Source organism: Empidonax traillii, unplaced genomic scaffold (genome assembly GCF_003031625.1).
Source record: "Empidonax traillii isolate 1590-97213 ecotype Southwest subspecies unplaced genomic scaffold, ASM303162v1 scaffold1126:size462002, whole genome shotgun sequence".
NCBI lineage: Eukaryota > Metazoa > Chordata > Aves > Passeriformes > Tyrannidae > Empidonax > Empidonax traillii.
The window spans coordinates 274,735-288,808 of NW_020956319.1; the positions used below are offsets into that span (position 1 = coordinate 274,735).

Here is a 14,074-nt window from a genome sequence, read left to right on the forward strand (position 1 = left end):
GAAGAAGGGACAAACCCTGCCAAGGGGCTGCAGCCTCGGTTTCCATTAGTAACTGACCCTGCAGCACCTGCAGGCCCAGCCCAGGTTCCCCAGGTTTCTCTGCTGCTGGACAGAAGCTCCATGATTTCAGCCAGACTTTGGAAATCCACATCTAAAACCACTGTGAGTGCAGCTCACGGATTTTCCCTGACTTAGAGAGGACTCGTTTAAAATTGAGTTGTACCTCAATCCCTTCTGGGCAGGAACAGAACCAGCTCGGGGCTCCTGGTGCAGTTTGTTACAAATGAGTGTTTAATGACCCAGTCAGTGGCACAGTTTTGGCCAAAACAAAAACATCTCAGGAGAAAGAAAACACAGTTGTGCTGCAGCTGAGGAACAATCTCACCCTGCCCCATGCCAAGGGGAGGGGCTGGGCAGTACCAGAGCATCAACCTCAATCATTCCTCCAGGAGAGCTGGAATTGGCACACGAGGAATGCCCAAAGCTCTCCGGGCTCACAGCAGCTTTACAGGAATATTGAAAACAACTGAGGACTAAAGCAAGGGGGGCTGGGGAGGAGATCAGGGAGGAGGGACAGGACAAGGTTTAGTTACGTGGCTCAGGCAGGTCTGACTGTGCAGCTCTCCCCAGACACCCTGCCGAGTTCTGAGCGTGTGACACCTCAAGCAGTGGAGACCCTTCATCCCTTCCTCTCCTCTCGATCCCCAGCAGCCAAACACGGTGTTCCACGGCAGCACGAGCAGGGAACCAGGGAGGGCATCCCCCAGCACTGCACAGCAACAACCCCCGGTGCCCCAGCCGGGCAGCTCCGGGGGTGGGGAACGCCCTCCCTCGGGAACAGCCCTGGGGAAGGCGGGAGCACAGGACACACGGCTCCATCTGTACAGAAAGGCAATGGAAGGCTCTGCTTCCAACCCATGAAAAAGCACCAGGAACTGTTGTGTCCGAGGCCAGGGACAGCAGGAGCAGCTCAAGGCAGCAGTGAAGTGGTTCAGTGGTTCACTGTTCACCTCCCCCTTGATGCAAGGGGTTGGAGTGTCCCAGCCCAAGGAGCAGCTCCAGGAGCTCGGACCCCTTGGGTCAGGGCTTTCCTGGCAGCTTTGCTTTCCAACCCCCCCAACTTGATCCCAGTTAATCACATCCCTGCAGAGACACGTCAGGCAGAGCTGACCGTGTTCCAGAGTAACACTATTCCAGGAGAGCTTTCCTGGTTACAAATTCATTGTGGCAACGAATGCACCGAGAGCACCAATGCCAAAGGTTTAGAAATACCCCGGGAAAAAAAAAGAAAAAAAAAAAAAGAAGAAAAAATCCTCCTTCTTTCCCCAAATAAACCCACAGAAAGGCTGCATGCAGCTGCCCAGAGCCCTCCTCTGCAGCGCAGCCTGGCCCAGGCACTGAGCCAAACCCGAAAACTTGTGCCATCCACATAATTTCACTAGTAAGTAAAGAGCAAGGAGGAAGCAGAAAGGCTGGAGAAAGCAACTCCACTGTCAGTGTCCAAGGCACCCTGACGCCAGCATTCCCTGTGCTGGGAAGGATGTGTGCCATGGGATTCCCCCACACACATCAGAGCCCACAGTTTGCTTTGTTCTCCAAGCTGGTGCAAACTGAAGGAACTGAAGGAAGTCTGGAGGAGCCTGTGTGAACTCTCCTCCACAAATAACCAGGATCTACATGGAAGATACAGGAAGGACAGAAGAGCTGAGGAAATAAGGGACAGGATCTCAGAATGAAAATTATAAACCCGTAAGTCAGGAAAGCCCAAAGCTGAGGGTGTTGAAGCTATTGCTGTAAGAACGCCTGGAGAACCAAACAGAGACTCCTCTCTGCAGCAGGGACACACCTGGAGAGGACAGAAAAAAGGAGCAGGAGTTACTGATGGCCCAGAGCCACAGGCTGAGACATGTCCCTGGGGATACCCCACACTGCCACTGCAGCCCCCAAGCCTCCAGAGCACATGGGATGCTGTCAGGGAGCCAAAGGATTTATCTTTAAATAATCTTTAGGATAAAAATTTACAGGGAGAATTCTTCAGCTCTGTACCAGGCTGTGGAACAGCCCAGCACCCAGTGATCCCAGCACCCAGTGATCCCAGCACCCTGTGATCCCAGCACCCTGTCCCATGCCCGGGGTGGGGAGCACTCCTGTGCCACACAGGGGCTGACCCTGTTTTCCCTCTGCAGTGAGCTCTGGAAGTGCCTGTAAGACCAAGGCAAGGGGCAGGAGGGTCCCCTGGCACTCAGCAATGGGGCCCTGCTCTCACCCCACAGATGCTGCTCAACTCCTCCAAAAGCAGCACACAAACCAGCCAGAGCAGGAGAAGGTCACATCCCTGATCATCTACTGCGCAGAGGGAGAACTCCCTTAACATCTGAGTCTGCCTGTTCTGCTGGTGCAGTCTGAGTGCCAGGTTTTAGTGTCCCCTCCTTGTACATCCATTTTTCACATCTGCAGCCATTACAGACCAGAGCTCGAGCCCCTGCTCTGACAGGGACTGCTGTCCCAGAAGATGGGCAGGATGGCTACTTCCAAGATGTTCTTTCACATCAGTGAGAGACTGCTCCCAAAATACTGAGCTTCCCAAATCCAGGAACCCCTTGCTCAGTTCTGCTCCCATTTTAGGAGACTGTGCTACAGTGGTGCTCTGGTTCTTAACCTGAATTTCATCCCAAACCCCTGCCTGTGTATTTACACTTCATGATGTGTCAGTTTGCTAAGGGAACACCACCCCCGTGTGTTGCACAGGGGCACAGCCCAGCCCTCAGCACAGCTGGAACACAGCTGGAACATGAATGTGAGCACCAGCACAACCCTGGCGTGCCAGCCTTCCACCAAACAACGCCAGATGCCAGGAGAAAAGACTGGGCAAGTAACTTTCTCCCCGAGGAAGAGGCTGAGATCATTAAACATTACCAGGGATCAGTCGTGATTCACCGAGGGGAACTTGAGCTCGGTGATCTCCAGGTCGGGGGAGCTGCTGCCGCTGCGGTCGCTGTAGGTGTCCCTGCAGAGGCACAGTGGGGTTAGGGAGCACCCACCTCTGCACCAGCAGGCAGGGGGGCTTGGTGTGGGTGCTGCCAGCTCAGGGGGAACAGCAGAGCACACACACAGTGCCCACTGCAGCCACTCCTGAGGAAACAGCGCTGGGGCTACACCTGTTTTAAGGTTTGTGAATTAAAATGATTACAGGTATAACAGGCACTTTGGAAGGTAAAGTTACTCTAAACGAAATTAATTAAACAGGAGCCTGGTTAACCAGCCATCAGTCACTATTTCATGAAATCACAGAATTGTTAAGATTGGAAAAAACCTTTTAGAGCATCGGTGCAATTGTTCCCCCAGCACTGCCAAGGCCACCACTGACCCATGTCCTCAAGTGCCACATGCACATGTTTTTTTGAACACTTTAAAGGGACAGTGATTCCATCACTGCCTGGGCAGCCTGTGCCAACACCTGACCACCCTTTCAGTGAAGAAATTTTCCCAAATATCCAACCTGAGCCTCTCCTGGCACAACCTGAAGCCATTTCCTCTTGTCCTGTCACTGGTTACCTGGAGAAGAGCCCTGTCAGCTCCCCAGTACCATCTTGATTGCTTTTAATCCATTAAACAGCTTTTTCAGAACCACAAAATAATCCAGCTGGGAAGGGAGCTCAGGACAGATACACTCAGGGACAGGAATCACACTGACACAGCTGCTCTGGGATTTATCCAGTCACATCGTGGAGTTTCCTAAGGATGGGCACTGTTCAGCCTCTCTGGGCAAAGGACACCAATAACATGTGACTGATCCAAGTCAGATCAAGAAGATGCTTTTCCTTATATCCTGTCAGGACCTCTCTTATTTCAGTTTCATGCACTTTCTGTAAAGATTCTGTTTATCCTTTGGTAACATTTTGGCCAGTGTTGTCAGGCTGCTCTTGGGTCCCCCATAGTCTTCCCTTCTCCAGGCTGAGCAAGCCCAGCTCCTTCAGCCTCTGCTCACTGGGCCAGTTCTCCTGAGCTTCCTGTTCCTAGCAGCTCTCTGCTAACCCCTCTCCAACTGATCCATGTTTGACTTGTGCTGGGTGATCCCAAACTGCACAGAATGCTCTTGATGGGGTCTCTAACAAATGCCAAGTAAAGAGACACAATCACTTCTCCCTATCTCCTGGCTGTGCTCACTCTGACAGCCCAGGGTGCTGTCCATGCATCCACCCTCCCCAAACAGCCCAGGGTGCTGTCCATGCATCCACCCTCCCCAAACAGCCCAGGATGCTGTCCATTGTCCCTCTGTCACTGCCCTTGCCCACTGCTGCTTCCCATTCCCTTGCTGTTCCCCAGTCCCTGGTCAGCAGAGCTGTCCCTGCCCATGTCACTGAGGGATTCCTGGGTGCAGGACTCTGCATTTGCCCTTGCTGAGCCTCGTGAGGTTCCTGCTCCAGCCCAGGCCCCTCCTCAGGGGTACAGACTGTCCCTGGCTCAGTGTCACATGGAGCCTCATCACAGGACAATGACACCCACCTGAAAAGGTGATGACAGGAAGAACAGGGAGCACAGGCCTAGAACTGCCACCAATACTTTTAGGTTACATGCCAGCCATGAAACCATTTGTGACCCCAACAGAACAGACTCCCAGAGCAGGCAACGCACCCCTGGGATGCTGCAGCACAGAGAACACTTCAGCTCCTCTGCTGTGAGGAGCCACTTCAAACTCAGGTGTGCAAAAGCGGGAAATTAAAATATCCCTCAACCCTCACTGACATGAGTGACAAGAAGCTCCCCAGGAGTATACCTGACACGCTCAGCTGACTGCCCTGCTGCCAACAGCAGCACAGGAATCCCCTGGTGCAGCTGCACTGCAGCTCAACACACAGAGGCAACACTTCCCTCTGGGCATTGCAATTGCCTGGGTTTGACACAGACAGTGCCAATTCTCCTTTGCACTTAGTCTGGTTTTTTGTTTAGTGCCTGTCAGTGCTCAGCAGCTCCTCAGTGTTCTCTGGGAGGGGGAGAAGGGTCACCAGCAAGCGGTGGGTGTTTGCTGCACAGTGCCCAAGTGCCGAGCAGAACTGCAGGCACTGGGGAGCAGCAGCACAAGTAACTGCACCATTAAACCTACCCAAAACATCAGCTGCTTTGCACACTGAACGGAGAAAGCTGAAGTCGGCAGAAAAAAACGAGGTTGCAACCACCAGGACCTGTTCTTTAAACCAGCAGCAGCAACAAGTTTCTTACAGACCAACCTGTACCTGGGACTTGTATGAGGAACGTGGGGAAAGCCCACGAGGCCTCCACTCATCTAAAAGACAAGGCTCAACTTTCCCCAAACACCCCTGACCTGCAGCACGAGGCTGCAGATGTGCCCCCAGTCAGCCTGAACACCCCAGACAAGAGCCCCCACAGGAAGAGCGGAAAGAAGAGGAGCTGCAACACCACCACTTATCCCCAGGAAAACTGTGCCAAGAGGATCTTCCATCTGTTGTGCAGGAAGCAGCACTGTCCTCTGACAGGGCTGAGGGGGGTCCTCCTTAACCCACCTGGGTGAGAGCCTGCAGCCCTTCTGTAGGTAATGGGTGAGTCTCCCTGCAGATGCCAAGAGGAGCCCAAAGTACGGGGGCGACGGTTTGATGGGCCTGGAGAGGAACTCGGGGTGGTACTGAACACCAACGAAGAAAGGGTGCTCTGCAGGAATGAAAACATTCAGGTCACATCTCTCCAGCCTCTGGCTGAGCTGCAGCTGCAATGCTGATCATGCTGAAACCCTGATGATGGGGAAGTGTCACTTCTAACCTGCCTTTTGTCCCTAAAGGGACAGGCACACGGGATTCTTTTTTTACTGTCATTTCATGGATGGAATCACTCTGAGAGACTCTGGTCTGGTCCCACAAAAAAAAAAAAACCTGCTCAGTTACCCTCTAACCACTTTCCCTTGTCCATCCTACACCCACAAACCAACTGCTTAAGGACTCACCTTCCAGCTCAACCACTTCCATCCGCTCTCCCTCCTCGTCCTGCCCTACGAACTTCAGACCTTGTTCTTCAAAGCACTTTTTCAATTCTGGATTGACCTGGAAGAGCAGAAGCAAGAAAAGCCATGTTCTCTTGTGTCTGGATCACACAGAAAAGCTCAATACCTACCAGAGCATTTTTACCTCGAATCTGTGTCTGTGTCTCTCTTCCAAGAAATCATGGTCTCCATACAGCTTCCCTGCACCAAGAGGAAGATGTTCCTTAGAGCAGTGATACCAAGTGTGAACACATCCATACAACAGCATCCATCAGCATCTGACCCTTCTGGAGGGGACGAAATTCCCCCATTTCCATTTCCCTACTGGAACAGTCTGAACACCTGCCATTTAAGGATGCTTTAGCATTCCCAGGTCTAACTTCCCCACACCCATTCCCAGGAAACATTTCCAGAAGAGGGAAGAAGTGCCTTACTCATGATTGAATTCTTGGTTTGGAAGAGTGTCCTCCTCTTGCCAAGCCTCATGGTCCCACCCATTTGCCCAGGGTTATGCTCTGGCATGTCTATGACCTGTGAAAAACATTAGGAGAGGAAGGTGGGAAGGGGGGAGGAATAACAGTCCCAGGCAGACTCTGAAACATTAAAGGGGGAAAAAGCCCTATCAACAGTCATGCCAAAAACAAGCAAATCACCCCAAGGAACAGTGTCTTGACAAGGCAGACCAACAGAATCAGGTTAGTTGGCCAAATTACTCTAGAAAAGGCTGCACAGAACACATGGAAGGTTTGTGGATATTCAGGAAGCTTTCCTCTAAGTCAGAGTCTACACAGATCCCACACGCCAATACTGTGCTATTTACTGAACTACATGTACAGAAACAAAATCCCCAATCACTTATACTTTGATAAATAATTTCACAGGCTGGTTTTTGAGGACTTTTTTGAGTGGCATTTTGAATTACAGCAGAAGACAATCACTGTGGTGGACACTGTTATGAGGCACACAGAGCCTGCAGACTACGAAATGCAGGTTCAAAAATGTGTCCACAAGTGTTTCATTACGAGGAATTCATTACGACTATTATAGAACAGTTTGGGTTGAAAGGGACCTTAAAGCTCATGCAGTTCCATCCCCTGCCATGGGCAGGGACACCTTCCACCAGCCCAGGTTGCTCCAAGCCCCGTCCAACCTGGCCTTGGACACTTCCAGGGATGGGGCAGCCACAGCTTCTCTGGACAAACGTGCCCAGGGATGTGCAAAGCAGTCTGGCACAGAATATAAGGATATCACAAGCAGATCACCATAAACTCACCACCGGATGAGCAGTTTTGGGGTCAAATTCTGTCGAGTTCGCATCTGCAACGAAACAATCAGCAATTACAACCAAATTCCCTCACACCATGACAGGCACCTCCAGGACCTGCCCCAGGTCCAGCTGCTTCTCATCCCCAACCGTGCTGAGCCCCTCACAGGCACAGAGCTCATCCCAGGGGGCAGGAACGGGGCTGTCAGCACTGTCTGGTATGCATTTCAGAGGCTGCAATCTTGGGGGAACCCACCTCATGCAGTCACTGATGAACAACAAGGGTCACTCAGGAAGAACACACTTTCAACAGCTTCAAATACAGAAATAAAGGCAGGGAAGGAGGGAGCAGAATGCTCCAAGAAACACCTTTTCCCCACCCTCACTCCTGGTGAGAGTGGGGGAGCAATTGTTCTTTTTCCTTTGAATTAGCAAAGGAGATGGGAAACACTAAAAGTATTAAAAAAAAAAAATCCCAGCTATTACTCAGGCAATCCAAGAAATGAGCAGAAGGCAGGAAGGGTTTTGTGCCATTACCTTGCCAGCCAAGAACACTGCGAGCAAACTCCACCACGGCCAACTGCATTCCCAGACAGACTCCTGCAGAAGGAAAGGCAGGACACGGATCAAGTCAGGACAAGCCCCTCTGAGCCCACAGTGCAAAGCACACACACCTTCACAGAGCATCCTGAGTCACAGGAAAACCTGCACGAGGCAGACCTTGGACTGGGATTTAGGGGCTGTACCCTGAGCAGCTTCCCTGCCCTCCCCTTCCCCACACACTGCTCACACATCAGTTCCAGTCTCTCACCACAGCCACTTCACTGAAATGCAGGCATGAATTTCTCGGTGCCAGGATCCCTACAGCCCCCTCTGAAACTTCCTCTGAGACCCCCATGCCCTCCTGACAGACTCCTTGTCATCCCTTCCCCGCCAGCTCCCACCACTTCAGAGCTCACTGGGATGAGGCTGCAGTCCCAGTTCAGCTGAGCACAGTCACTGCCCTTCCCAGCTTCACAACTGCACACCAAAGAAAACTGGGGGAGCTCTTGCTGTTATTCAGCCTCCTTCCTTCTTTATCTCTTCTCAGGGATGAAGCATGTTTCTCACCTAAGAAGGGTTTTTTCTGCTTCCTTGCCCAGGAAATAGCTTGAATTTTGCCTTCTGTTCCCCGAACACCAAATCCACCAGGAACCAGAACTCCACTGCATGAGGATGAAGAGATTCCACTCACATGGGCTCACCAGTGTGGTTCCCCCAAACCCATATACCACCCCCTCCCATAAAATCTTGGGTTTGCAAGACCTCCCTCCTGAGAAAGGCTCTGAAGGAGCCTTCATGGCAAGGCCTGGCTGCAGCACCATTTCCACGTGGCCTCACGTAAACAGTCACATAAAATGTCACTGAACTGTCACGGAAATATTTTATAAATGCCAATTTCACCCTCCCAAGAGAGATCCCAAATACAGCAGAGGTTACCATACTGGAATGGTTCATGGTGTGGGACTCATGCTCTGCACCAGATGTGTCTGCAGACACATCACCCAGCCAGGCCTGCACTGAGGAAGCCACTGGCTGCAGCGCCAGGCTGTCCCAACACCAAACGCTGCAGGAGGCTCCTGACCCCACCCAAACCCTGAGGGGTAACAGGCCCCCTTGTGCTAACTCTTGGTTCTTCTCTGCATGCTACCTTCTCACACTTTAAAAAACTTTATACCCCATTTACGCCTTCCATTCCCACCCTGGCTTTAACAGCCTTTATCAGGACCTTTCCTTTCTCCTTATTTCCTCTCACCCTGTCTCCCCCTGACCACGCAGGTGAGTCTGGGCACATCCTCACCTGCATGATCATTTCCCCCCTGCTGCCTTTCACCCCCTCCCCTCACTTATTTAACAATTCTCCATTCAACATCCTATCCTCAGTGTCCCTGAGGGGTGTGTGGGGCCACGTCAGTGCTGGTGCAGTGCCTAAGAAGAGCCTCCAGGGAGGCCCTTGATTCCAAAGCTGTCAGCAGCAGCAGGTTTATCAGCCATGCTCCAAGGAAATGGCCAGGGAAGAAGAGTCTTACTCAGCCCCACACAGCTTCTGCCAGGCCTCGTGGTAGCGGACGGGCTCCTCCTGCAGCGTGTCGGGCTCCAGGTCAGCAGAGTCAATGTACTGGGAGGAAATCCAAAACAAGAATGATGAGAGGCTGCCACAGGAGTGCACAGCATCTCCTGAAATCCAATAAATTAAGACAGCATCATTCCTCCTGGAGAGCCCTGCATTTGTTTCCTAATGGGTACTTGTGTTTTTTTCTGGGCTGATTTCCCATCTGTCAGCCAACAGAATTGCTTTCCCCACCATCCTACCACCAATTCACAAACAGAAGTCAGGATTTTTCCTTCCTCCCCTCCTCTCTGCAGCTCTGCTGTGACAAGAAGCCTGTGAGCCCCAGACTCTAATGTTAAATGTGAGGTGTGACTGGAGCACAGTGAGGTGGGAACACAGGGCCAAGCAGACACAAACCACCACAGAGCAAGTTAAAACTGGATCACTCTCTCAAAAATGCATCCTCTTCAAGAAGCACTGCAGAGGAAATAGGATATGATAAAACACAGGCCTCTGTAATTAAAGGATGTCATGAACATGGAAAAAAACCCTGCAATGTTTCCAGTACCTCAACTCCTGGATGTTCTGGCAGGCTGCTAACCCTTTAAAACAACCACTTTGTTCAGTTGTTTTTAGGGGGTTTTTTTGGGAGGGGGAGGTTGCAGTGCTGCTGGTCAGTTCTTTAACATAAGATCTCCACATCCAGGGCTTGCAGAACTCACTCCCCTTCTGAACCACTCAGATACAGCTGTGTCAGGGACTACCCACAGTTGCTCATGCAGGGTTTGCACTTCACCAGTCTTGTTTTTCTTCTTCTCACCTCTACTGACTGATTTTGGAAGTTGAAAGGCATCCCAAACCTAGACCAGTGCTGTTATAATGCAACCACCTATTTCAGTGACTCACTGGCAACATAAAACTGCTGAACATTAAAAACAGTATATTTAAATGAAAGTAAAATTTCTGGCAACAGATACATGTTTCACCTCTTCAAAGCACCCAGCTATGACCAAGACCCCTAAAAACACCTACACGGCCAAACCAGCATGAAAACCTTAATAAAGCCTGAGGCAGGAGCATATAAAAGCTGTGAGTACCGCAGGGTTAATGGCAAAAACCCTAAAAAAGGCTCACTTGCAACAACTGTCAGAAATTAAAGCAGACAGTGCCTTCCTCCAATCCCGAGCACTGAGGAGTTTCCATCCACTACAGACACCTCGTGCAGCTCACAGCATGAGAGGCTGCTTTGCTCTGAGGCCATTTTGGGCCTGACAACAGCTGTTTTGATGCTGTAATCCAGGGACAACTCGGCACCTCCCTGGATGAATCGCTTCTCCCTTGCTGTCTCCGGGTCTGGGAGTGTCTGAATCAGGATGGGCAGCACTGCAGGAGGATGGGTGAGGGGGGGAATCTTTTCTGCACACACAGAGCCAGCCCCACCTTAATGTCAAGTTTGTGGTTGATGGCCAGTGCAGAGTGCTCCAGGGCTTTGATGACAGAGGCGTAGGAATCGGAGAACTTGGTGTATTTGCCCACGAGGGCAATGGAACACGTTTCCAGCAGACGGTCATACCTGCAGAAAACCAGCACACAAGGGGTATTCCATCAGTAACAGCAGATGGATGAGATTCACTCACATTCTGTTCAGCTTTTCAAGGAACAAACAGTTGGGCTCTTCAAAGTGTGTCCAGCAGAGCTGACGACTCTGGAAGAGTGACCTTTTACAATAATTAGGATTCAAACACATCAAAGCAAGATCAAAATCAAAGCAATGACAGAGGAAAACAGTTGCAGAAAGCCACATATAAATTAACTCATCTCTCTGCTGAAAAGCCATTTTGAGCAGATCCAACCCAAACTGTGTTTTCAGGGAATTGTATTACATTCAAAGGCTGCAGTGACAGGGATCAAAGCACAGCTCAGTGTGTGTTTGTACTGCCCAGGATCTTCCCACGGTGCTGCTGACTGAGTTCACTGCAGCAGCTGCAAACACAGAGGGGAATTCTGCAGTCCTAGGGCTGTGCTGCCCACACCTGCAAACCCAGCAAGGGATTAACACAGCATTGCTGGCCACAGCCAAGGGTTTGTTTATCTCAGAACTGCCAGGTACCTTCAACACATTTGGTACCAAGGGCTTTCCCCATCAAGAGGGAATGTCATGGACAGGCCTGGCTTGTGCCGGCACAGAAATAAAGGGAAACATCTAGATCTTGAAAACTAATCTCTTATAAGGAGGTAAGGGCCTGAATGTCAACTGAAAAGACTCTGTTCACTATTTCCCCCCCAAACGGAGTCTGTTCCTCCCCCAAAAAAAAAATCCAGTGTCCAAGGATTCTCAGACAGAACAGGTACCAAACACTTGTCTCACCTGCCTGAAAGCACACTCAAAGGTACTTTTTATTGACATTCCTGATGTCTCCACAAAAGATTTTGTAACATTTTGGAACGTTAAGAGAGTTTTTTGTATAAAAATGGAGGGCAGAGCTGTCCAGCTTTTAATTACTTCAGACGGGGTTTGACACAGACAGTTCACACTACCAACACAAGGATAAGGATCTCGGGAAATTTGTCTCACAGGGTTTTACAGAAAAAGGCTGAGAGAGCTGGGGTGGTTCAGCCTGGAGGAGAAAAAGCTCCAGGGAGACCTTTGAATGAGAGGGTTTATGAAAAAGATGGAGACAGACTTTTCAGTAAGCCCATTGTGCTATGACAAGGGGTGATGGTTTTAAACTAAAAGAGGGGAGATTCAGGCTAGAGATAAGGGTGAACGTTTTTACAGTGAGAGTGATGAAGCAGTGGCACAGAGTGTCCAGAAAAGCTGTGGATTCCCCATCCCTGGAAACATTCAAGGTTTGGATGGGGCGCTGAGCAAGGAGAAAAGAACAATGTGAGCACCTGAGAACAGCTGAGGAACAGGAAGTAACACTCATCCCCTCACCAGCAACAGCCGAGACACCGATCTACAGCCTGAACTCCAAGCGCCCAGCTCACCTGTCAGCCATCTCCTTCCACTTGAGGAGCATCCTCCTGGGCTGCCTCTCGATGGGAAGGTCCAGCCTGTGCCTGAAGTAATCAACAACCCCCTGCTCCTCTAACAACAGAGGAACCCGGTAGACAGAGGAGACATCGTGAACACAGATGACCTGTGCACAAAACACAAGTGCCATTAGAACACAGGCACCCAGTGCCTGGGCAATTCTTTCAGACAGATACTCAGAGCGTTCCTGTCTATAGCAGAAAACCACCCAAACTTCCAGGCAATAACATGTGTTTAAGAACAGAGCAACACAGGAATAGCTTAATATTAGTCTCCATATGCTTGGGAAGGTATTACTGCTCCCTGGAGTTCCTTGAGAAGGGCTATAAAACAGTAACCCAGCAGCAGGAAAGGTACAGCTGCTTGGCAAGTTATGTGAGCACACAGCAAAGTTCAAAGAACACTTCAAAGAGACTCCTGTGATACAGAATCCCAACTGAAACCACAGCCAAACTGCCACAAGCCCAGCTTCCTGCTTCCCTTCACTCTCCTTCCTAACCAGGGCTCCCAGTCTGATCTCAGCCCAGGGAAATCTGTGATCCCAACACAGCAATACATTTTACAGGGTGTCCTTTAGCCAGTTTAGGATTAAACAATTAAGAGCAAAGAATTCTTAGGCCAATGAGGAAAACCTGCATCAACAGTTCCACTTCACTGAAATGGGCTTCCTTGGAAAATGTGGCTCTGGACAACTGTCACCTGTCCATCAGGAATGAGGCTGTCCTTTAGGGAGCCAAAACACAGGGGCACAACTATTTTTAAGTCCTAATTTCTCCTGACTCAAATGAAAGCAGAGTTCAGCACTGCACCAGTCAAAGCCCCTTGGCTGCACATTTTCCTCCTCTACAGCCAGGACTGTTTACATCTCAATCCAAGCACAACTGCAGTCAGAGCAACAACTACATAGAACTGCATTAAACTTCCCAGGCAGTGACAAAGGGCCAGCTAATTTTGAATTCCTGGCCAACATGAGGTAGATACTGTACTGGTGACACATCAACATCACTGTCAGCTAATTCTGAATTAGCAGTGAATTCAAGCAGTGCCTGAATGTGCAGGAGTCAAGTTTGGTCTTGTTGTAGAGCAAACTAATTAAAATGACTTGACAGAACCTGGGACTGTGAAGAGACACTCAAGTCTTTCACTAAAAGACAAAATCTTTCAAGCTCCAGCTGGATTGGAAAGTGCTAATATTCAGCCTACAGACTTTTTGATTATTTTCCAAGGTCCACCCCAGACTGTGCTCTGAGTCTCAGTATAAGAAGGATCATGCACATGGAATCTCTGCACATACACTCAAGTAAAGCAATGCTTCTCCCAAATCCCACCTCGATTTCTCAGTGCAATCTCTCCTCGTGAAATCTTGGGTAGAAGAGCAGTGTACGAAATACAGTCGTGTGTCCTTTAAACTTAATTTTGGGCAACTCTTTGGCCTCTAAATACTAGAAAATCTCATTCTTCTTGAATACAGAAGGAATGTGGAAGCATAAATAAAGTCAAAACAGTTGTTCAGAAATGACCTTGGATTCCACTGAATTCTCTAAGTTTACACTACTTTATAAGAAAACCTGGCTGCTGGCACAGAAAGGATTGGTTTAGCACCAGGTCCATGTGGAAGGAAGGTAGGTAAGACAAAGCAGCAAATAATTATTGCAGCTACCAAAACACAGAGCTAGAACAGAAAACCAC

General features: G+C 50.0%; 1 protein-coding gene across 1 annotated transcript in view; it reads right to left on the reverse strand.

Moving 5' to 3' along the window:
• Positions 1-270: 270 nt before the first annotated feature.
• The window catches only part of CTPS1 (CTP synthase 1), a 19,897-nt gene continuing 6,093 nt past the window's right edge, over positions 271-14,074 (reverse strand). The window contains exons 7-18 of the mRNA XM_027905157.1: positions 12,340-12,491; positions 10,789-10,921; positions 9,326-9,414; positions 8,367-8,461; positions 7,794-7,856; positions 7,266-7,309; positions 6,427-6,523; positions 6,138-6,193; positions 5,957-6,053; positions 5,523-5,667; positions 2,917-3,007; positions 271-1,846 (exon numbers count right to left, since the gene is read on the reverse strand). Of these exons, the coding sequence (XP_027760958.1) occupies positions 2,923-3,007; positions 5,523-5,667; positions 5,957-6,053; positions 6,138-6,193; positions 6,427-6,523; positions 7,266-7,309; positions 7,794-7,856; positions 8,367-8,461; positions 9,326-9,414; positions 10,789-10,921; positions 12,340-12,491 (1,056 nt within the window). The 3' untranslated portion in view covers positions 271-1,846; positions 2,917-2,922. The remainder of the gene's footprint in view (positions 1,847-2,916; positions 3,008-5,522; positions 5,668-5,956; positions 6,054-6,137; positions 6,194-6,426; positions 6,524-7,265; positions 7,310-7,793; positions 7,857-8,366; positions 8,462-9,325; positions 9,415-10,788; positions 10,922-12,339; positions 12,492-14,074) is intronic.